The 22,160-nt window shown below is 55.3% G+C and overlaps 1 protein-coding gene across 1 annotated transcript in view; it reads left to right on the top strand.

Annotated features, from left to right (window-relative positions):
* The first annotated feature begins 5,413 nt into the window (after positions 1 to 5,413).
* LOC135974229 (zinc finger protein RFP-like) overlaps positions 5,414 to 22,160 on the top strand; it is a 111,578-nt gene continuing 94,831 nt past the window's right edge. The window contains exons 1-7 of the mRNA XM_065561258.1: positions 5,414 to 5,830; positions 8,871 to 8,966; positions 9,700 to 9,930; positions 10,294 to 10,316; positions 11,069 to 11,181; positions 11,853 to 11,871; positions 12,244 to 12,272. Of these exons, the coding sequence (XP_065417330.1) occupies positions 5,414 to 5,830; positions 8,871 to 8,966; positions 9,700 to 9,930; positions 10,294 to 10,316; positions 11,069 to 11,181; positions 11,853 to 11,871; positions 12,244 to 12,272 (928 nt within the window). The remainder of the gene's footprint in view (positions 5,831 to 8,870; positions 8,967 to 9,699; positions 9,931 to 10,293; positions 10,317 to 11,068; positions 11,182 to 11,852; positions 11,872 to 12,243; positions 12,273 to 22,160) is intronic.

Here is a 22,160-nt window from a genome sequence, read left to right as displayed (position 1 = left end):
TGACAGACCTACTGTGCCTTTGGATTTTTCTAAAAGAAGCAAAACCATTACAGGGTGATGTGCTAGTAACCTCTCCCTTGTATGATGCTGAACCACACTGTTTCAGGAAAAGAGAAGAAGGAACACTTGCTTCATTGAAACCACAAAGTCCAGGAATTCCTGACTGCAAAAGACATTAAGAACTGACCCTGGTGAAGAAACAAAGAATTATACACTGGCAGGGAGGCTCTTACCCAGCTTATGAATAAATATTTTCTAACCTCTGGACTTAGACCCCTGGCCTCCCAGGTACAGGCCGAATGTCTAGTCTGCCAAAAGAACAACCCTCGACCAGGAGTGTCGATCCACTGACACTTTCCATCTTGTCGTCAATCCTTCTTACCTCTGGAGGGACTTTGCTACAAACAGAAGCTCTACACAAAGGACTGAGGACCCATCCCAGCTGGGGATGTATTCCAGAGATTTGATTTGAACCTGCAGTTTATTCTATCACTGCTATAAGCCTGAACCAAGAACTTTGCCATTACTGTATGTAATTGATTCCATTTAACCAATTCTAACTCTCATCTCTATCTTTTTCCTTTTATGAATAAAACTTTAGATTTTAGATTCTAAAGGATTGGCAACAGCGTGATTTGTGGGTAAGATCTGATTTGTATATTGACCTGGGTCTGGGGCTTGGTCCTTTGGGATCGAGAGAACCATTTTTCTTTTACTGGAGTATTGGTTTTCATAACCATTTGTCCCCATAACGAGTGGCACTGGTGGTGAGACTGGGAAACTGGAGTATCTAAGGGAATTGCTTGTGTGACTTGTGCTTAGCCAGTGGGGTGAGACCAAAGTCCTCTTAGTCTGGCTGGTTTGGTTTGCCTTAGAGGTGGAAAAACCCCAGCCTTGGGCTGTAACTGCCCTGTTTTAGCAATTTGTCCTGAATTGGCACTCTCAGTTGGGTCCCGCCAGAACCGCATCATTACACCCTGTAAGATAATTTTGTCTTTCCCCTCCCTTTATTGTCGACAAACAGCCAGTGTAGACAGCGTGCCTGTCTTTTTTTGCTTTTATTGGCTTCCAGAAAGTGTCCCACAATTCCCATGCTGCCGCTCTGGTCAGCAGTTTGAACTCTGCTGCCCTTTAGGCAATCCGCCCCTCCCCCTTGCAAGCCCCAGGAATTTGAAATCCCATTTCCTGCTTGCTGGCTCAGCGTGAAGAGGTGTCCTGGCATCTTCCCAGGTGAGCATGGCTGGCTATCGCACCACACGCGCTCCCGCTTGGACCACCGCTGAGCTGTTGGATCTGATCAGTATATGGGGAGAGGAGTCTGTTCAGTCACAGCTGTCGAGTGACCCCGTAGGAATCAGGACACATATGGGCAAATTTCTCGAGGATTGTGTGAAAAGGGCTTTGATCGGGACACGCAGCAGTGCAGAGCGAAGATAAAGGAGCTGAGGCAGGTGTACCATAAGGCGCGGAAGGCAAACCATTGCTCCGGTGCTGCACCTAAGACCTGCTGCTTTTATAAGGTCCTGAATGCTATCCTCGGTGGTGACTCCACTTCCATTGTCGATAGCCCCGTGGATACTTCAGAGGCAGCAAAAAGAGTAGCTAACCCGGAGTCTGAAATTCTGGATGAAGAAGTGGAGGTAGAAGAGGATGTGTAGCTCCCAGAGGGGTCTTCAGGTGGGGCAGGCAGCCAGGAACTTTTCTCCACTCCAGAAGTGCTCTCCGGGGAGCAGGAAGCAGATGAGACACCAGGTAAATTGCTGTGGCTTGTGTAGGGAATAGAAGAGTGGGAGGCAGGTTGTGTTTTTATGAGACCTGGACATCGTCCTATGCAGCTAATCTGCATTGCCAAGCAGGGTGTCGATGGAAATCAAGATCTCCATGGAAATCTCCAGAGAGGGGCTCTGGAAAGTTTCCAAGAGGTACTTGTTAATCCTCTGCCACAGATTCCAAGGGATTGCAGCCTTGTTAGTTCCCCCATTGTAGGAAACTGTCCCCTGCCATTTAGCAATCACTGAAGCTGGGAACAAAGCGGCACATAGCTGAGCTGCATATAGACCGGGGTGAAAGCCACAAGCATGCAGTAGTTGCGCCCTGGTTTCCCTGCTTACCTGCAGCAGTGAGATGTCAGCTAGAGGTGTGCCCGCCTGTGGAAAAGTGTGTGATAATTTTAGAATGAGTTCCCTGCAAAGCTGCACTGCAAGCCGTGACTGTTTTCTCCATACGCACAACCACCCTCCCCCGGATCCCGACACTCACCATGACTGGGGTGCTTGTGGAGCTGTGTGCCTGCCCAGAGCCAGTGATAAAGTGATTGCTACTAGTTGCAAAAGGCCCTTGTTAACAAAATGTTTCAATCGTTTGCTGGAATGTAAGAACATAAGAATGGCCATACTGGGTCAGACCAAAGGTCCATCTAGCCCAGTATCCTGTCTTCCGACAGTGGCCAGGTGCCCCAGAGGGAATGAACAGAACAGGTAATCATCAAGTGATCCATCCCCTGTAACAATCCCTCTTCTATGTATTGTCCACAGCAGCCGAGACCTCGAGGAACGCACCACACACCCCTGCCGACCGGCTTTGGCAGATAAGGAAGAAGCCAAGACCCAGCAAAGAAGATATGTTCAGAGAGGTGCTGCAGCGCAATGAGAGACAGACTACGGAACACAAAGAGTGCTGGGAAGCCAAAAGACAGGACAGAAAAGAGAATGCAGCATTTGCTAGGCAAGCGACAGAGCGGATGATAAAAGTTATGGAGGATCAGACACAGATGCTCAAGTCTTTAATACATCTGCAGACTGAACAGATCTGGGGTCGACCTCCACTGCAGCATGTGCACATGCACAATTCTTTGCCAGCCCCACCCCCCCCTATGCCCACACATTCCTTTTCACTTCACAGTGCTCCTCAGTTTCCCCATCACTCCACCCCCTCTCCCAGCTTGGACAATGAGGGTTGGTGCTCCATACACTTGTGAGGTTTTAACAATAAATAAAGGCAAAGGTTTCTAATGGGACAATGTTTTTATTCTGTGTTCTACAAAATCGTATAGCAATAAGTGCAGTATCGGGAACAGGCTTCTAAAGCATTTTCTCACATGGATCTTGGGCCCCAAAATTTAACATGGATGCCCCAGGGAAGCACCTCCACGGCAGACATGTGTTAGTGCCCCTCATTGTCAAAGTGGTTCCTCAAAGCCTCTCTGATGTTAATAGCAGCCCTCTGGGCTCCTCTGACAGCCCTAGCATCTGGCTGCTCAAACTGTGCAGCCAAGCGCTCTGCCTCAGTGCTCCACACCTCAGCAAACATTTCACCCTGAGATTCACACCGATTATGCAAAGTGCAGCACGTGGCTATGACCACAGGAATATTATCCTCAGTAAGGTCTACCTGCCACAGAGACACCTCCAGCGAGCTTTCAGATGGCCAAAGACACTTTCAACTATCATGCAGCATCTGCTCTGCTCCTTGCTGCTGTCCAGGGGCCCTGTGTAAGGTTTCATGAGCCAGGGCTGTAAGGGGTAAGCCGGGTCTCCCAGGATTTCTATGCGCATTTCCACATCCCCCACTGTGATCTTCTGGTCTGGAAAGAAAGTCCCCGCCTGCAGCTTTCTGTACAGGCCACTGTTCCTGAAGATACGAGCGTCATGCACCTTTCCAGACCAGCCTGCATTGATGTCTCTGAAACGCCCACGGTGATCCACAGACGCCTGCAACACCACGGAGAAGTATCCCTTCCTACTGATGTATTCAGAGGGAAGGTGATCTTGCGCTAAAATTGTAATGTGTGCGCCATCAATCGTCCCGCCACAGTTAGGGAAACCCATCTCTGCAAAGCCAGACACTATTTCATGTACATTTCCCAGAGTCACAGTCCTCTGCAGCAGCATGCGATTTATTGCCCTGCACACGTGGAGGAAGACAGCCCCAGCAGTGGACTTCCACACTCCAAATTGATTTGCAACTGACCGGTAGCAGTCTGGATTCCCCAGCTTCCACACAGCGATTGCAACATGCTTCTCTACTGAAAGGGCAGCTCTCATTCCGGTGTCCTTGCGCTGCAGGTCAGGGGCCAGCTCAGCACATAGCTCCAGGAAGGTTGCTTTACACATCCTAAAGTTCTGTACTCACTGGTCATCAACCCGCACCTGCATGACAATGCGATCCCACCAACCAGGGCTTGTTTCCCTAGCCCAAAAGCGACGGTCTATCGTATGCAGCTGCTCTGTGAATGCCAAAAGCATTGATAAGTTACTGCTGTCCATATCACACTCGGGCGCCTGCAATTCCTTCTCTGTCAGTAACTTTGCGAGTAACGGTACTGCCATGTGCAATGTCCTCACGACAGCTAACAGCGCATAGGAGAGAAGTGCGGGATCCATCCTCTCTCACTGCAGATGCTGTTGCGCGCTCGCAAAGACTGATAGTTGGAAAAATGGCGCAAAAGGAAGCCAGAAACCATTGGAGGGCTGGGACACAAAGCAGTGCATGATGGGACATTTTGCACATCCCAGGATGCACCTCGCTCCGTTTCCGCCTTCCCACAACACCTAGCGACAGATGGTGTCACCAGGCACTGTGGGATACACACTCACAGTGCATTGCTCATCTTGTCGACAATGGTGCCCCGAATGTGGACACGATCTGTTAACAAAGGGAGCAAATGTAAACTCGCATTGGGGACATGTTTTGTCGATTTTTTTTTGTGTCGACATTAGTTTCATTGACAAAACTTACAATGGAGGCAGCAGCATCATGTAACAAGCTTATCACTAACTCAGACCCAGGAGCCGCAGGGTTTCTAATTCCTGTTCTTTATTCTCCACACTTCTCCCAGCACTAGCCACAACAGCTCTCAGCTGCTTCATCTCCTTCCCCTCCATCCCAACCTCAGCTGCCGCCCTCATTGGGACAGGGACTTTCTGAGGCTGGAAGGAACCAGCCCCCAGCCAGCCCCCAACTCTGCACAGACTGTCTGGGAGAGGAGCTGGTGTTAACCCTTCGCTAGCCCTGGCTCTGTCTCCCCTGACCCCCCAGGCTGTGACCAGGGCCGGCTCCAGCATTTTTGCCGCCCCAAGCGGCAAAACAAAACAAAAAACCCGCGAGCTCTACCGCTGCTGCTTCCTTCTTCACTTCTTCGGTGGCAGGTCCTTCCCTCCGAGAGGGAGTGAGGGACCCGCTGCCAAATGCCGCCGAAGAGCCGGACGTGCCGCCCCTTTCCGTTGGCCACCCCAAGCACCTGCTTCCTGCGCTGGTGCCTGGAGCCGGCCCTGGCTGTGACATGGGGGAGACTCTCCGCAGGCCCTGCTGAGAGCAGCAGGAAGGAAACACCTCAACCCAGCCAAACAGGCTCCTCTGAGCGCAGGAAAGTGAAACTAACCCGCAGCAGCTGGGTCCTGGGTGCCAAGGGGCCATGACTGCCGGGGACCTGGCTGGGAGCTTCCAGCATGAAGTGACTTGCTCCGTATGCCTGGAGTATTTCACAGACTCGGTGACTATTGAGTGTGGGCACAACTTCTGCCGGGCCTGCATCAGCCAGTGCTGGGGGGAGCCGGAGCCAGACTTCTCCTGCCCCCAGTGCAGAGAAATGGCCCTGCAGAGAGACCTGCGGCCCAACAGGCAGCTGGGGAACCTGGTGGAGTTAGTGAAACATCTGAGGCTGCAGGCGGGGCCAGAGCCCGAGGGGCAGCGAGTGTGTGAGAGGCACGAGGAGTCTCTGAAACTCTTCTGCGAGGAGGATCAAACCCCCATCTGCATGGTTTGTGACAGATCCCGGGCTCACCGCGCTCACGTGGTGGTTCCCATCGAGGAGGCTGCCCAGGAGTACAGGGTAGGGAACAGTTATCTGAATGGCTGGGACAGCTTCTCTGCAGGTACAGAGCTCCCTGTGTGTGTCTGACCAGCCCTGGGTTAGAGCCAGGGAACTGCCTGATAATGAGATTTTTGTGCCGTGGGAATTTTTCATAATATTTTGGATTAATAGTGTGTGCACTTCAGTGTCCCCTAGGTGGTGCATGTTTAACACCAACAGACCCTAGTTGTCGTCAGCGGGGATCAAAGCTGGGGACCTGTGGAGCTTAATGCACGAGCTAAAAGACCTGTTTCTGTTCTCCATGGCTGTGGGAGGCTAATACATCTTTAGCTGGTCTAGGTGCCACTAAAGGGGGACAGAGCGCCACACCAAGCAGGCATGGGTTACACATGGCTAAGGCTATGAGTTTTTCACAGAGGTTGCAGAAGCCACGGAATCCGTGACTTCCAGAGACCTCCGTGACTTCAGCTCGCAGCGGCTGGGAGCTGCAGACAGCTGGGGAGCTCCTGGCTGCCACGGGCGGTGCAGGCCCTCGGAGCAACCAGCGAGCCCCCACAGCTGCCCAGCCGCTGCGAGCGGTGTGGGGACCCTGCAGCTGAGCTCCCCATTTTGTCAGGGATATTTTTAGTAAAAGTCATGGACAGGTCACGGGCTTCCATGAATTTTTATTTATTGCCCGTGACCTGCCATGACTTTTACTAAAAATATCTGTGACAAAATCTTAGCCTTACCCATGGTTAACTAGGTGAGGCGTGTTTACTTGTAGAGACCCAGAGATTTAGGCATGAGGGACAGCTGGCTGCCTGGGGTCCCATGCCCATGGAGTGTCCCAGAAGACAGTGGCCTGTAGGGCTACCATATGTCCGGATTTCCCCGGACATGTCCAGCTTTTTGGTCTATAAATAGACGTCCGGGAGGGATTTTTAAAAATCTAAAAATGTCCGGGATTTCCCCCCGGTCGGCTATTAATAGACAGAAAAGCGGTGGCCAAGCGCCGCTGGGCACCCAAAGCCCCTTCCCGGCTACCCCCATCCCCTGCAGCCTTACCACTCCGTCCGGCCCCGCAGCTGTCTTCCCCCTCCTCCCCTCCCCTGAACGCTCCGCCCCCTGCTCCTCCCCCTCCCCTGCTTCCCGCCAATCAGATCTTCCCAGGAAGTCTGAAAAGAAGCAGGGGCAAGCTGGAGGCAGCAGCAGGTAAGCTGGGGCGGGGGGGCGCGAGGAGGAGAGCTCCGGGGAGGCGCGGCCCTGGCCGAGCGGCGCCCGCCGGCCCCAGCGGTTCCGGCCCCAGGGCGGTGGTCCTGGATCGAGCCCCAGCACCCCGACCCAGGCCTGGCTCTGGTCCCAGCACCTCCGGCCCGGCCCGGCTCTGGCCCCAGCACCCCGGCCCGGGCCCCGGCCCGGCTCCGGCCCCAGCACCCCGGGCCCGGTTACGGCCCCAGCACCCCCGGCCCGGGCCTGGCCCGGCTCCGGCCCCAGCACCGCCGGCCCGGGCCCGGCCCCAGCACCGCCGGCCCCGGTTCCGGCTGAGCGCGCCAGCCCAGCCCCAAGCCCCGCAACCCCGGCCGGAGCGCAGCCCGATTCCTGGGCTCTTTAAAGCCGGCCCTGGTCAGGGGACAGGGAGGGGGGGTTGGATGGGTCGGAAGTTCGGGGGGGCTGTCAGAGGGGCAGGGGTGTGGAGAGGGGTCGAGGCAGGCAGGTAGCAGAGGAGGTTGGATGGGTTAGGAGTTCTGGGGGTACTGTCAGGGGGCGGGGAGCAGTTGGATAGGGCATGGGAGTCCCCGGGGGTCTGTCCTGGGGGCAGGGGTGTGAATATGGGGTGGGGGTGTGGATAAGGGTTGGAGCAGTCAGGGGACAGGTAGGGTCGTAGGGGGTTCTCAGGAGGGGGCAGTCAGGGGACAAGAAGCAAGGCGGCTTAGATAGGGGGTGGGCTCCTAGGGGGCAGTTAGTTTCAGGGGTCCCAGGAGGGGGCAGTCAGGGGACAAGGACCGGTGGGGGAATTGGGGGTTCTGAGGGGGGCAATCAGGGGATGGGAAGTGGGAGGGAGTGGATGGGGGTGGGGCAGGGGCGGGGCTAGAGAGGGGCTCCTCCCCCACCAGTGTCCTCTTTTTTGCTTGTGGAAATATGGTAACCCTAGTGGCCTGGACATTTGGCCCCAAACAACAAATGACCATGGATGGCCTGTCCTCTGTGGGAAGCCAGCCAAGTGTGCCCAGCTGAAGGACAAAGGACTGGGGTGGGGTTCTAAGTGTGGGCTGCTGGAGGCAAGAGAGCAGCTTCTGCACTGGGACTACAGAGGGGTCAGAGGGCTCTGGGACCAACCCAGATGGACCTTTCCGTTTTCTGTGTTAACTAATAACTGTCTGCGCTGTGTTCCAGACATGTAAAAAACCAGGGAGAGTCAATTATTTTTTATTAAGGTCCAAATTTCTTGGTCAAGGCATAGTCAAGGTCCAGAGAAAATAATAAAAAATAACAACAATCATGATAATAAATAAATACAAATATTTCAGGATCTGCTCAAAAGCATCAGGTGGTCCAGATTTAGCCTCGGTCCGCCTGTTGACTACCCCGGTAATAAACCCCTCTGCTTTTACAATGCTGGTTGAGTCACTCCAGAGTAAGGAAGTCGGGGTACATGGCTCCCTTGGGGCGTACAAGTCTCCCTTGGGTGTCCAGCTCAGGTGGACTTGCTGACGTGAAGCAGGGGTGCTGAAGGCTCTGAGAGTCAGAGTCAGGAGGCGGTGAAGCCAAGTGGCTTTCCTCATTGGAAAAAGTGTGACCCTAAGGGGATTGCCACACTAAAGAGCTCCTCCCAGGGGCTGTTCCAGAGCACCGGACCTATGGCAGGGAAACAGCCTGGAGATGATGGTGCTGGGGAGGGACTGGGCCAGGCCCAGCAGCTCTGCCTCGGGAGTTATCTTGGAGCTGGGGTCACTTTTTCAGCGGTCTGGAGAAGGGGGACCTGCTCCCACCGCCTTACTCTGCTCGGTGATGATGTTGTCGCTGGGCACAAACCAGTGACCCCAAACCAGCCCCCAGAACCATTGTCTGTTTGCAGGAGCAAATCCTGAGCCTCCTGCAGCATCTGCGGGAGGAGAGAGAAGAGCTCCTGGGACTGAAATCCGACTGGGACAAGAACAGTGAGAGGCTCCTGGTAGGTGCCCTGCCCTGCCCAGCCGGTTTGCACAGGGGTGTCAGTGAGAGCAGCGGAGGATCTCTGCTGGTTGGGGTCTGGGCGATGCAGAAGGTTAAAGGTTTCCAGGGTCAATGCAGGGAGACGGTTCAGGGTCATTTTAACCAGTGCGGGGCAGCGTCTGCTCTCAGGTGCCTGGTATACATCAGAAGTGACCCCACCGAAGTCAGTGGGGTCAGAGTCAGATTCCTCGGGGACCCTGGGGTTAGTTCCCACTGGAGTAAAAGGGTTCACCCCAGGGTAGCTGGGAGCAGTCTCTGGCTCTCTAGTGCTGGGGGGTGGGGAGGGCAGGGGCAGAGGCCAGTAAAACGGCTGAGCAGGCAGGGATGTGGCAGGGGTCAGGGCGGAGCAGGGGGAGATTTGTGCTGATCCCAGGGTTTGAGTGTCAGACGTTCCAGTGAGGCCATTGGGTGGTTTGGGCAGCACCATTTGCCAAGGCCTGGTCTGCACTTCAACCTGTTGCTGGTACAGCGATGGGGGGGGGGAGAGGGGGGGCGGTGATTGATTGTAGGGGGCTTGGTGATTTTTGGTGACATTTTCATATTAGCAAAAGGCCTAGTGCAGACACAGTTACACTGGCAAAGGTATCGAATGAAACGCTCTGTGCAGCCCAGACAAGGCCCTGTACCATTTCCCATGACCCCCACTCACCCCGTGTCCCTGCCCTGCCCCTGCGTCTCTCTGCGCACCCCAGAGGCAGGCGGAAGTGGAGCGGCAGCTGGTGGTGTCCGAGTGCGAGCGGCTGCGCCAGTTCCTGGCTAAACAAGAGCGCCTCCTGCTGGCCTGGCTGGCAGAGCTGGACGAGGAGATGGGGAGGAGGAGGGAGGAAAATGCCACCCACCTGGGTGAGGAGATTTCCTGGCTCAGCGCCCTGATCACGGAGCTGGAGGGGAAGTGTCAGCAGCCCGTGCTGGAACTGCTGCAGGTGAGACTGTGTCAGATGCACCCAGAGCCCAGTGTCGGGAGGGGACGGCCCCCGAGACCCTGTAAAGCTCAGTGCAGAGCGTGCGGCTGGGATATCTGCAGGGCCACGGGCTGCAAAGAGAGAGGAGCTCGGACTCTCGGGGAGGTGGTGGGAGGCTGGTGAAAGGCTGTTCCAGCCCCAGGGCTCAGCGCAGGAGGCCCGGCCATCCCTGGAGGGCAGCGCTGCTCCCCCTAGCACAGCCCTTTAGTGCTGCCACCCCACTCGGGGAGCAGCCCGTGGGGCTGGGGCTGGGGCTGGGAGAGCAGAGTGACCCGGCTGGGCCATGGGCACTGACTCTCTGCTCTGTCTCTCCTTCCCCTCTAGGGTGTCAGAAGGGCCGTGAGCAGGTACGTCCGGGCTCCGTCTGCCCCTCACGCCCCGTCGGGCTGGGAAGAGACTCAGAGCCCAGGCTGCAGACCCAGTGCCCCAACTATCGGAGGGTCTCACCCTCTGGATCCAGCCCCCCTCCATCCCCATTGCCCTGGGGCTGCAGCCGCTGTGTCTGTGTGACCCACCCAGGGGAGGGGATTGCCCTACAGCTCTGGCTGGAGACCCCTCCCTGGGACCAGGCTGGCTTGGGTGATTATTCATGGGGCTGGGGGCCTGTCACCCCAAGGGCCCAGCTGGGACCTGGCCCCAGCCCTGTCATGGCTGTCCCGTGTGATGGGGCCCAGGGGCCTGTGGGGAGAGAGCCGAGTGTCCCAGCCCAGGGCCGAGTGGGGCAGAGTCCCCGTCCCAGAGCCCCGCACCCCATGGGGAGTGACAGGCCCCTTGGAGGCTGAGAGGAGAAGCTGAGGAGAGGCTGGGCCAGGAGAATGGGCCTCTCTCTCAGCCCTGGGATCGGCCCCTCCAGGCCCTAGTGGGGACGTGGGACTGGCCGGGTGTGAGGGGAGCCGGGGCTGGCCCTGTCCGGGCTGGGTTTTCTCTCTGGATGGAGAGAGGCCCTCAGTCACCAGGCCGGCCCTAAATTCCCTGGGCACTAGAGGTCATGGCACCGTTAGCCCTGCCTATGGTCCAGCTTCCACCCGCTCCCCGTCTGGCTCTGGGGGGCAGGAACTTAGGGCTGATGAGGGGGAGGAATAAACACACGTCTCTGCAGGGGCGAGAAGGCGACGTCACCACATCCAGCGCCCGAGTCCCCTGAGCTGGAAAAGAGATTCCGGGATTTCCCGCGAGAGAACAATCTCCAGGAGGCTGTTACGGGATTCCTGGGTAAGGGGCGCTGCTGGGGGTTTGTCTCTCGTTGTATTGGAACAGGGCAGGGGAAGGGATTTGGCCCAGCAGGTTGGGCCCATATTACTCGTGGATCAGCGCTTAATTCAGAGCACTGTGACTGCCCAGCTCAGAGGGGCCCAGATCCCGGGAGAGCCCTGGGGGTCCCAGCTTCCCTGGCTGCTCAGAGCAGAGCCCAAAGGGGAAGATTTCAGGAGAGCAGATAATTCATAATCATGAATCTGTGTGCCCAGCGCTGCCTCCCGCTCTCTCCCTGGTTATCTGAGCGCAGGGGCTGATGCTCTTGGTTAACGTGAGACGTTATCACAGCCTCAGGGCCGGATTCCCGCCTCCCTGACTGACACCAGCTGAGCATCAGGGCCCTCGTGTTTGAGCACCTTGGGCCAGACTTTCAAAGGTATTTAGGTGTCTGGTGGGAACCTCCAAAGCACCTAACTCCTATGGACTTGCCTAACCTGCTTCAGCACATTTGAAAATCCCACTCAGTGTCTACCTGCATCTTTAGGTGCCTAAATATCTAGGAGAAGCTCCCTCCTTTTGCCTTGGTCGCCAGCCTGTGCTGGGATATTGTATCAGCTTGAAAGAGCTGTGGCTCTAGTAGTGGTGAGACAGGGGTTGTGGCTAATTACTCTCTCTCTCTCTCCTTCCAGAGGGGCTGGCTGCAGAGAGAGGGGAGACTCCTGGGTCGCTGTGCTAGGGCAGGGCACGACAGCTGCTGGGAGCCTGTTCCCCTGTCTGGAGCAGCCCCTGGGCTGGGCGGGTGTGACGGGCTCTGCACGGTGGAGAAACCCAGCCGGGAAACATGGGACAGAAAAGCCGAGGGGGAGTCGGAGCCTGTTGAGCCCTGGTCTGTTGTGAGACGGTGCAGAGCCGGGGGCAGTGGGGAGCAGGCCCATGTAGGTACCTAGCTAGAGCTGCTGCTGAACAGTCCGTTCTGTTTGTGTCAGGACGTCGGCTCTGCCCCACAGTCTCTGCAATGAGCCCCGCTCCGGGTGACTCTGCTGGGTGAATTCTCACCTCTCTTTCTCTGCTGGTTGTTCCAGGACTCAGAAGAGCCCGAGGATTTGCAGGTAACTGTGGTCAATTCTGTATCAATGACTCCAGCCCCCTCCCTTGGAAGAGATTCACTCCCTGCAGCTGCTCCTGGCACCACCCCCCAGTGGTGCCTGCAACCTGGGCTCCCTTCTGGGCAGGGCCCCAGGTCCTGGGAGACACGCTGGCCAGGCCCAAGGTCTCCAGCAGGGCCATTTGTGCTGGTACCGCGCTCGCTGCCAGAGCTCCCAGCCCCTGACCCAGCCAGGCCTGTTGTCCCAGCGCTGACCCCTGCCCTGCAGGTGGGGACCCTGCTGCTTTGCCTGGCTGAGCCCCCCTCTCTGCCGCTGCCTCTGTCTCTGCGCTCGCAGGCTCAGCCTGTGCCAGGGCCAATGCGGCGCTGCTGGGGCCGCTCCTTCCCTCGGCACCTGGATTCTCTGTGTCTGGGGCAAATGGCCGGGCGAGGGGGCAGGGATCTGCTCAGAGACACATGCCCTGTGCTGCACCCAGAGGGCAGAGACCAGGCAGGGCCATGCAGCAAAGTGCCACCACGCTGGGATTAACCCTTTCCTTCCACCCACCCCACCAGCCCCCGACCGGTCAGTGCCACTCGACTGCCAACGCTCTGATCCCTGGGACCTGTGTCTGGGAGCTCGGGGGAGTCGCTGGGTGAATGTGTGGGGCAGTAACCAGGGCTCCCTGCACTCCTGGGTCTCCGTGTGCCATAGGCGCCGACTTCCCCTCTGTCCCGTGGGTGCTCGTTGCTCCCCCCCATGGCCCTGCCCCTGCACCACCCTCGCCCCACCCTAATTCTACCCCCTTCCCCAAAGTCCCAGCCCCGCCTCTTCTCCGCCTCGTCCCCTGAGCGCGCCGCATCCCTGCTCCTCCCCCTCCCTCCCGGAAAGTCCTAAGCGCTGCCAAACAGCTGTTAGGTGGCGGGAAGCGCTGGGAATGAGGGAAGGAGTGGGGATGCGGAGTGCTCGGGAGAGGGGAGGACGCAAGGCGAGGGGAGCTTGGCTGCTGGTGGGTGTGGAGCACATGCTAATTTTTCCCCAAGGGTGCTCCAGTCCTGCAGCACCCATGCAGTCGGTGCCTATGCCGTGTGAAATGGAGAAGGCCCCGCGCTGTCACGCAGCCCTTAGGGGCTGGGCAGTGAGCGTTATTAGTATCACGCCCACGAGTGCGCCAGGCGCTGCAGAGACAGAACAAGAGGCTGCCGGCCCCGAAGGGCTCCCGGTCTGAGTGCGGACCAGGCCCCGCAAGGGGAGCCGCAAACGCTGAGGTAGTGCCAGGATCCCAGTGCACCCTGATGCCTGTCCGGCTGGGTCTGACAGTATTGTAGTGACACTGCTGGTGCCGTGCTGGGCCCTGGGTCACCCCAGTTCAGCATCCAGCCATCAGGGGGCTCAGGACCCCCAGGGTGGGGCAGGGGGAGCAGGCTCAGAGACAGCCACAGGTTTCAGGGAAGAGGGAACAACCGGGGAGCTGGGATGAGGAGGCCAGGAGTCAGGTGGGAGGCACCACCCTGTGCTCAGCTGCTCCAGGTTCACACTCAGGGACGCAGGCTCCATTGGTCCCCCGCAGACAGACCGGAGAGAGGGAGGCTTTGTCCGCATGGGGAACGGACAGCAGTTCTGTTAAATGGGGGGCACTTGTGCAGACTCATCATGGTGTGGCACCCCCAAGCTCCCCCTCAGCTGGCTCTGGGTGGCCCTGCCACTGCCCTGCCTCAGTTTACCCTCTTGAGAACTCCTTAAACTGCTCCACACAGTCCAAAAGCTCTGAGACAAAAGTCCCCTGCTGGGGTCCACTCTGAGTTTAATTAAACCCCAAAATAAAATCTTTTCCTTCACTCTGCTCCAGCCTCTGGCTTTACCTCAAGGCCCTCACTCTCCTTGAGTCAGGAGCCCCCATCCCTCCTTCCCAGAGCTCGGTTCAGGTCAGACTGTACCTCTATTCCCTGCAGCCCTCACGTGCAGGGCTTTGTCTTCATTCAGCTGCTGTTTCTATCAATGTCATCTCTGGCAGCTCCTCTCCCTTAGGGGAGCTCCTCTCTCTAGGAGCACCCCTTCCAGGGTCTTTGCTCTGGGAGCTCTCCTGGGATTGGATCTGATCTCCTCTCCTCTCCTCTCCTCAGCGGCTTCCTGTCTCTAGGACCCTTCACTGAGCCCGGGTAACCCTTTATCAGGCTCATTAGCTATTTAGCTGCCAACCAGCCACCTAGGGATTTAATTACTTCCAGGGAGGGGCTCGATTGGCTGGTTCTCCCTTAAAGGAGCCTGTCATAGGTAGGCTTGGCCCTGACTCCCCCTAAAGGGCCGGCCCCATGACCTCCCTTCCCCTGGTCTACCCAAAGCCGACCTCTACCTAAAGGCAGGCTTGACCATGGCTAACACTCGGTTATGTTCTCCAGCCAGGGGGCACTTCCTGGCCAGCTGCCATAAGGAAACCTACAAGGCCCTTGGCCATATTTTTATTCTTGTCACTGAATTGTGAAAAAATGAAGAGACCAGGAGTTGTGTTCCCCACAGTCCTGTATAGTTCATGTGGTGGGCAAAATCCCCCCTAGTCTTCAGCCTGGCATAGTTCAGAACAGCTTGTACTCTGTAAGTCAGAGTCTCCTCTGGCCGTAGCAGAGGTAGGCAACAGGGCCGGCTTTAGCAAGAGCGGGGCCCGATTCCTGGGGGCGGGGCTTGCTGCAAGCCCCGCCCCCAGGAATCGAGCCGCGCTCCGGCCGGGGTTGCCGGGCTTGGGTCCAACCCGGAGCCGCTCCGCGGGGGCCCCGCCGGGGGGGGAAGGGGGGAGACCCGACCCGAGCCGCGCCGCGCTGCGCCGGGGGACGGGGGGGAGACCCGACCCGACCCGAGCCGGGGGACGGGGGGAGACCCAAGCAGCGCTGGGCCGGGGGATGGGGGGGGAGACCCGAGCCGCGCCGGGCCGGGGGATGGGGGGGGAGACCCGAGCCGCGCCGGGACGGGGGAGACCCGAGCCGCGCCGCGCCGGGGGAAACGGGGGAGACCTGAGCCGCGCCGCGCCGGGGGACGGGGGAGACCCGAGCCGCGCCGCGGGAGCTGAGCCGCGCCGGAGCCGGGCCGCGCCGCGGGGGCCGGGCTGGAGCCAAGCCGGGCCAGAGCCGCTGGGGCCTGCGGGAACGGGCCGCGCCTCCCCGGAGCCCTTCTCGCGCCCCCACCATCCCAGCTTACCTTGTGCTGCCGGCCCGCCCCTCTTCTTTTCAGACTTCCCGCGAATCTCTGATTCGCGGGAAGCAGGGGAGGGGGCGGAGTGTTCAGGGGAGGTGAGGAGGGGGAAGTGAGCTGGGGCGGGGTGGAGAGCTGCAGCGCGGGGCCCTCTTGGCGCGGGGCCCAATTCAGCCGAATCGGCTGAATTGGCCTAAAGCCGGCCCTGGTAGGCAATAGCACCCGGCTTCCACCATTGCCCTCATCCTGCTGTGGGAGATACGCACTGTCTACAGAGCTTCCCTCTCAGCCAGATACACACCAGGTGTGTCCATCACAAGGCCCTGTAATGCTCTGCTAGGTCTGGCTGGGGTCTGTTACACACAGCGCCACCTCGTGGCTGCACAGTACAATACAGGTTAGCGTTCCCCGAGAATTGGTAACTGGCCTCAGGCTGCCACAAGGTCAGGGCCGGCTCCAGGCACCAACCGACCAAGCACGTGCTTGGGGCGGCACCTCCGGAAGGGGCGGCCAATCTTGGGGTAGCAGGGGGGCGCTCGGAGTTTTTTGTTCTTGTTTCAGCGGCGCAGCACGGGGGTGGTGGGGGCTTCGACAGCGCTGGGGGGGCGGGGGTTGGCGCAGCGCGGCTCTCGGGGTTTGGGCAGCCCGGCCTGGCGCTGGGGGGGGTGGAGGTTTCGGCGGCCCGGCGCGGGGAGGGGGGGGGTTGGCAGCCCGGCACGGTGCGGCGTGGCGCTGGGGAGGGCGGCGGAGGTTTCGGCGGCCCAGTGCGGCACGGCGCTTGCGGGGGCAGGGGTTTCGGCGGCAGTGCTCTTTTTTTTTTGCCTGGGGCATCAAAAAAGTTAGAGCCGGCCCTGCACAAGGTGCCTGCAACAGCTGCCTCCCAGGACACACTCACCCCCCCGCCCCCCCCGAGTGACGTTTGTCTTTCACTCAGATAGCTCCTTATTAGCATCTGTAATTATTGCTGAGCACAGCTTTTATTCCTGCAGCCTTGAGTAAATGAACTCTGGGAGCCCATTTCAGATCCAATTCTGTCCACACGACAGGATGGACTTCGTTTTAGCCTCGGTCTGGTGAATCAGACTAGAATAGGGACTAACTGAAGCAGAGCAAAGGCCATTTACTGAAGTAGCATTACCTCTGTTGCTGGTGTTGTATGGGTCACTGTGAATCAGACAGCTGCTGCCTAGTTTAGTGGCTATGGGAGCTGCTGTTTCTCTAGTGACTTGAGAACTTTGAGCAAATATCCCCCTGACCTATCCTCATCAGCTTCCTGTCCACGGAACTGAGGGCCAAGAATTGTCAGTTAAAGGCAAGGCAGATCTCACTGTACATATTGGGGCCTCAGCAGGGGACACCCCTTTGTGGTCACTGATATGGTCCAGTTTGGGAGTAGATTTTTGTAGACTGGAATCCGATGGCGATTCCATGTGCGTAATCAAACATCAGGGTGAGATGAAGATCGTGCTGAATTACACACTAACACCAATGTATCAATTTCATCTTCTGTGACTGATACAACAGTGCCCTTGGAGGATGTGAATATCCTGTTGTCCAGTTACAAAGGCATCTTAATTATAGGACTTACCGCCAAGCTGGGATGGGCTCATTTGACAGCACTATATCGATACATCGAGATATACACCCCATAAACAGAGACCCTCTTGCACAGCTGTGCCAAGACAGTAGAAAACCTGTTACAGGTCAAAAAGAGAGTGATTTGGCCATCTCATGGACATCACCAGTTTTTCTAGTCACAAGGGAAGATAAAGTACACTGCTTTTGTGGGATTGTTAGACAGCTAAATACTGTTACAAAAAACATACACCGCCAATCCTACAGATTGATGATGTTCTGGACCAATTTGGGGGTGCTCAGGAATCCATTACTCTGGATTTGCCCAGTGGATATTGCCAGGTTCTCTTACGGAAGTTCTGCATAAAGATAACCTTCACTATTGGGCTGCGTCATTATAGTTCAGTTCAGCTTTTTGGGATGACCCAGGGGCCTGCTGCCTCTCAGAGATTAATGACTTAAGCAGATGTTTCTTCTACTTGGATGGTATCATTGTGTACACCATCCAGCTGGATGGAGCATCCGCAATGTCTATGAGCAGCATAGGAATGTCGACAGTTAGAACCAATGAGGCCACCATCTTCAGGGGAAGTTCTGAGTGGCAGTTGGGCCCAGAGTTTTGCAGGTATTTATGTGCCTAACTCCCTGTACATCTACACTACAGGGGGGAGTCGATTTAAGATACGCAAATTCAGCTACGTGAATAGCGTAGCTGAATTCGACGTATCGCAGCCGACTTACCCCGTTGTGAGGACGGCGGCAAAATCGACTTCTGCGGCTTTCTGTCGGCGGCGCTTACTACCACCTCTGCTGGTGGAGTAAGAGCACCGATTCGGGGATCGATTGTCGCGTCCCAACGGGACGCAATAAATCGATCCCCGAGAGGTCGATTTCTACCCGCCGATTCAGGCGGGTAGTATAGACCTAGCCTGACTGAGTAAAGGTCAGAGTAAAGGTTAATCCATACTGGTTAACCACCTGCTCATAGGGAAAAGCAGGAATTTATGCCCCATTTTAGACAAAACCTTAACCTTAACTGGAGTCGCCACCAGGCACCTCCATAATACTTTATGTCGCTTATATGGTTAACAACCCTTGGTCCTTCCTTTATTACCCGCCCGTGTTCATGGCAACAATGACATAAGTGCTGCAGTGTGACCTCACAATGCTGTGATTTGAACACTGGGTCAGTTGGCCCTCAGTGTCAGTTGCTTTTACTTGGACAGAAGGAGAGGCTGGGTATTGTGCTGGCTAAAGTCGATTTCAGATCCAAGATCTAATCTATTACGGAGGGGAAAAAAGTAAGTGGGCTTTCTTACTCCCCATGGCTGTCCTACCTCTGACCAACAGAGACCCATTTTGCTTAAATTCTGTTTGAAAAGGGTCACCAAATTAAATTTGTTTTTTTGGCCCAGAACCTCAAAGGTATTTAGGCACTTAACTCCCACTGAAATCCATGGGAGTTAGGAGCCTAAATACCTTTGAGAATCTCTCATTTTATGTCTCTCTCGCTCTGGCATGAAAAGTGCCATCCTAACAGAATCCAGGAGGGAATCCAGCTGTCTGATCAGGGGCTACTTGTGCCCTACCTCTCTCTTACACTCAATTCTTTAGTTCAGCTGTAAAAATTGTGGCAGATAGGGAATAACTCCAGAGTTGATAAGGCTGCATGGTAAGGTTATATTTTATTAACCCAGCAGGGACTTCCGGAGATCACTGAGATCCCTAGAAAGACTTGCCCCCTCTGGGAGTCTCTTATGCTGATCCCTCTCTGGGACCCTGTTCTAGGATCTCACACAGGGCCCTTGTCCCTGAAGTGGAGAATGAAAGGAAGTGGGTTCTGTTCCAGGCCTCCTTTCGTCTGTAGACGAGCTCCATACGCACAGACCCCAGAGGACACAATCAGGGGAGTCGCCCACTAACTTCAGTGGGCTTGGATCAGGCCCAGATATAGGCCCAATAAAAAGATGGCTCCTGCTGTCCCTGCAGCAGAGTGTGGAAAGGAGAGGCTCTTTGCTGTGGCATTATTTCCTCCAGGTGCAGAATGGACAGTAGGGGATTTCCACTTCAGTTCCTGGAGATTTAGGGAAGCTGATCCCCATTCTGTGGCCTCACCCTCACAGCTGGCATGAGAGGCAGCAATTGGGCTCGAGACATGGCCCTTAAAATCTGCCTACAAGTTGATTCTCCATAATTCTCCATCTTGGATGAAGAATAACATTTCCTTTCCCCACTATGGCAGATCATTTTGGTTTTGCGCTGCCCATTTCAATGTTTAAAATTTTCCAGGATTAGGCAGGAATGAGGAGATACATATACATGCTCTTTAATGCTTTTGGGGGTGTGTCAAGGCTGCTTCCCCACTTTGAACTTTAGGGTACAAATGTGGGGGCCTGCATGAAGACTTCTAAGCTTAACTACCAGCTTAGATCTGGTCCGCTGCCACCATTCCCAAATGGATTCCCTTCCCTGGGAAGCCTTGAGAAACTCTTCACCAATTCCCTGGTGAATACAGATCCAAACCCCTTGGATCTTAAGGCAGGGAGAAATGAACCATTCCCACTCCTTCTCCCACCAACTCCTTGTGAATACAGTTCCAACCCCCCTAGGATCTTAAAACAAGGAAAAATCAATCAGGTTCTTAAAAAAGAAGGCTTTTAATTAAAGAAAAAGGTAAAAATCATCTCTGTAAAATCAGTATGGAAAATAACTTTACAGGGTAATCAAACTTAAAGAGCTCAGAGGACCTCCCTCTAGCCTCAGGTTCAAAGTATAGCAAACAAAGATAAACACTCTAGTAAAAGGTACATTTACAAGTTGAGAAAACAAAGGAAAACTAACACGCCTTGCCTGGCTATTTACTTACAAGTTTGAAATAGGAGAGACTTGTTTAGAAAGATGTGGAGAACCTGGATTGATGTCTGGTCCCTCTCAGTCCCAAGAGCGAACAACTTCCCAAACAAAGAGCACAAACAAAAGCCTCTCACCCCCCAAGATTTGAAAGTATCTTGTCCCCTTATTGGTCCTTTGGGTCAGATGCCAGCCAGGTTACCTGAGCTTCTTAACCTTTTGCAGGGAAAAGGATTTTGGAGTCTCTGGCCAGGAGGGATTTTATAGTACTGTACACAGGACAGCTGTTACCCTTCCCTTTATACTTATGACAGGGTGCAATTCTCCCCCTGGCTGAGGGTCAGCAAAAAATCATGTACCTCTTACATCCCACTAAAATCCAGAGCCTTGGAGAGTGCAATGAAATTTTGCAATGAATGTGAAGAGCTGTAATTTTTCCTGCTGTCTCCAGTGGAGCACAAGCAGCGGCGGCTCCAGGCACCAGCGCTCCAAGCACGTACCTGGGGCGGCAAGCCGCGGGGGGTGCCCTGCCTTCGGCGGCGCGCCTGTGGGAGGTCCGCCGGTCCCATGGATTTGGCGGTAATTCGGCGGCGGGTACGCCGAATCTGCGGGACCGGCGGACCTCCCGCAGGCGCACCACCGAAGGCAGCCTGCCTGCCGTGCTTAGGGTGGCAAAAAAGCTAGAGCCTCCCCTGAGCGCAAGCATGTAGATTAAAATTTAAATCTTTGACAGAGGATTTAAGTAATATTGGAGCACAATGTGATATTTTGAATACAGCTAAACTTTGTGTTGCCCACTAGACTAAGAAGTATATTGTGATATTGATTGATGACCATCAAGCCTGTAATCTTAGCTTTGTGAACTTCTTTCTCCATCTTTGTTCATAGCTCAAGTATTGGAGGAAACCAATGATTGTGAAATTAGTTAAGAGTCCCAACTTCTAAAGCAAGTAAACTTCGGGCTTAAAATGTGTTGGGTTTTATGGGCCAGATCTTCAGCTGCTATAAATGGACAGCTCCATTGACTTGAATGAAGTATTCTGATTTCCAGCAGCTGCGGATCTGACTCAACAAATGTATTATTCAAATGAAACGCGTATGCGATGGGCAGTGTTCAATGTGGGTTTTTTTAGAAGCACCATAACTGAATTTTGGGTTGGCAAATATTGTGATACATATATATTTGTTTGGATTTTTAGGTGCTTTATAATTCCACTCTTGGTGCCGTCATTGTGTCAGATTAGTTTTGTCGCTTCTTTTCTCTTTACAAACATTAACTAAGTAACCTTCCTCATCCCTGGGAGGTACAGAAGGGTCAGTATCATCTCTTTTTGGTACATGGGGAAACTGAGGCACGGGGCGGGGACGTGAGTTGCCCAGCATCACACAGTGAGTGAGTGGCAAAGCCAGGATGAGAAATCTATTTCTGGTTTCCAGTCCCATACTCAAACCATTAGACCACACTGCTTATCCTTTGCATAGTTTTGAGTATATTTATTGACTTTATTAAAACAACGAAGTTCCAAAAGGAACCCCCAAACCTTTGCTAATATACAATTTGAGTCGAGGATTTATTTCTGTATTTAAAAGAACTAGATTCATTACAGCTGAGCATTTACATGCTAAAAAGGAAGGCAATTCTCAACTGAGGTTCTGGCACCAACCTTTCATCTGGCCCCAGCTACTTCTCATTTTGTAGAATCGCAGAACTGTGGGGCTGGACGGCTCCTCAAGAAATCATCAAGTCCAGCCCCCTATGCTGAGGCAGGACCAAGCAGGGTGCGATTCCCTGCTTGAGGAGACATCCCTGCGCTAGCTGTCATCAAGCTAGCGTGTTAAATAGCAGCGTGGCTGCGACAGTTCAGGCAGTGGCTTGGGCTAGCCGCCGGAGTACGTACTCATAGGGTCCGGGTGGGGTTGTACTCGGGGTGGCTAAGCCCCTCTCACCGCTGTCCATGCTATCCTTGCTACAGTGCTATTTTAGCAAGCCAGTGCGAATATGTGTATGCGAGCTGGGTATCATACCCCCAGCTGCAAGTGTAGAGATACACTTGGTGGGGGGATTGGCAGGGGGTGCAGGGTCCCAGGCCCAGATTCTCAGAGGTATTTAAGCTCCTAACTGCCATTGATTTCCATGGAAGTTAGGAAACTCCATACCTTTGAGGATCTGGGCCCCACTTCTCGGGCTCTGCTGTCTGTGGCTCACATTTTTAGCTGGAGGACGACGCACACATTCTCACTAGCTTCAGGCTGGAAATTGTCCCGCAGACGATAATATCGACTGAAACAAAACTGGCCACCCTT

This window comes from Chrysemys picta, chromosome 11 (genome assembly GCF_011386835.1).
Source record: "Chrysemys picta bellii isolate R12L10 chromosome 11, ASM1138683v2, whole genome shotgun sequence".
NCBI classification, from domain to species: Eukaryota; Metazoa; Chordata; order Testudines; family Emydidae; genus Chrysemys; species Chrysemys picta.
Note: the sequence above shows the minus strand (reverse complement) of the source record. Positions and strands in the feature narration are given on the sequence as shown.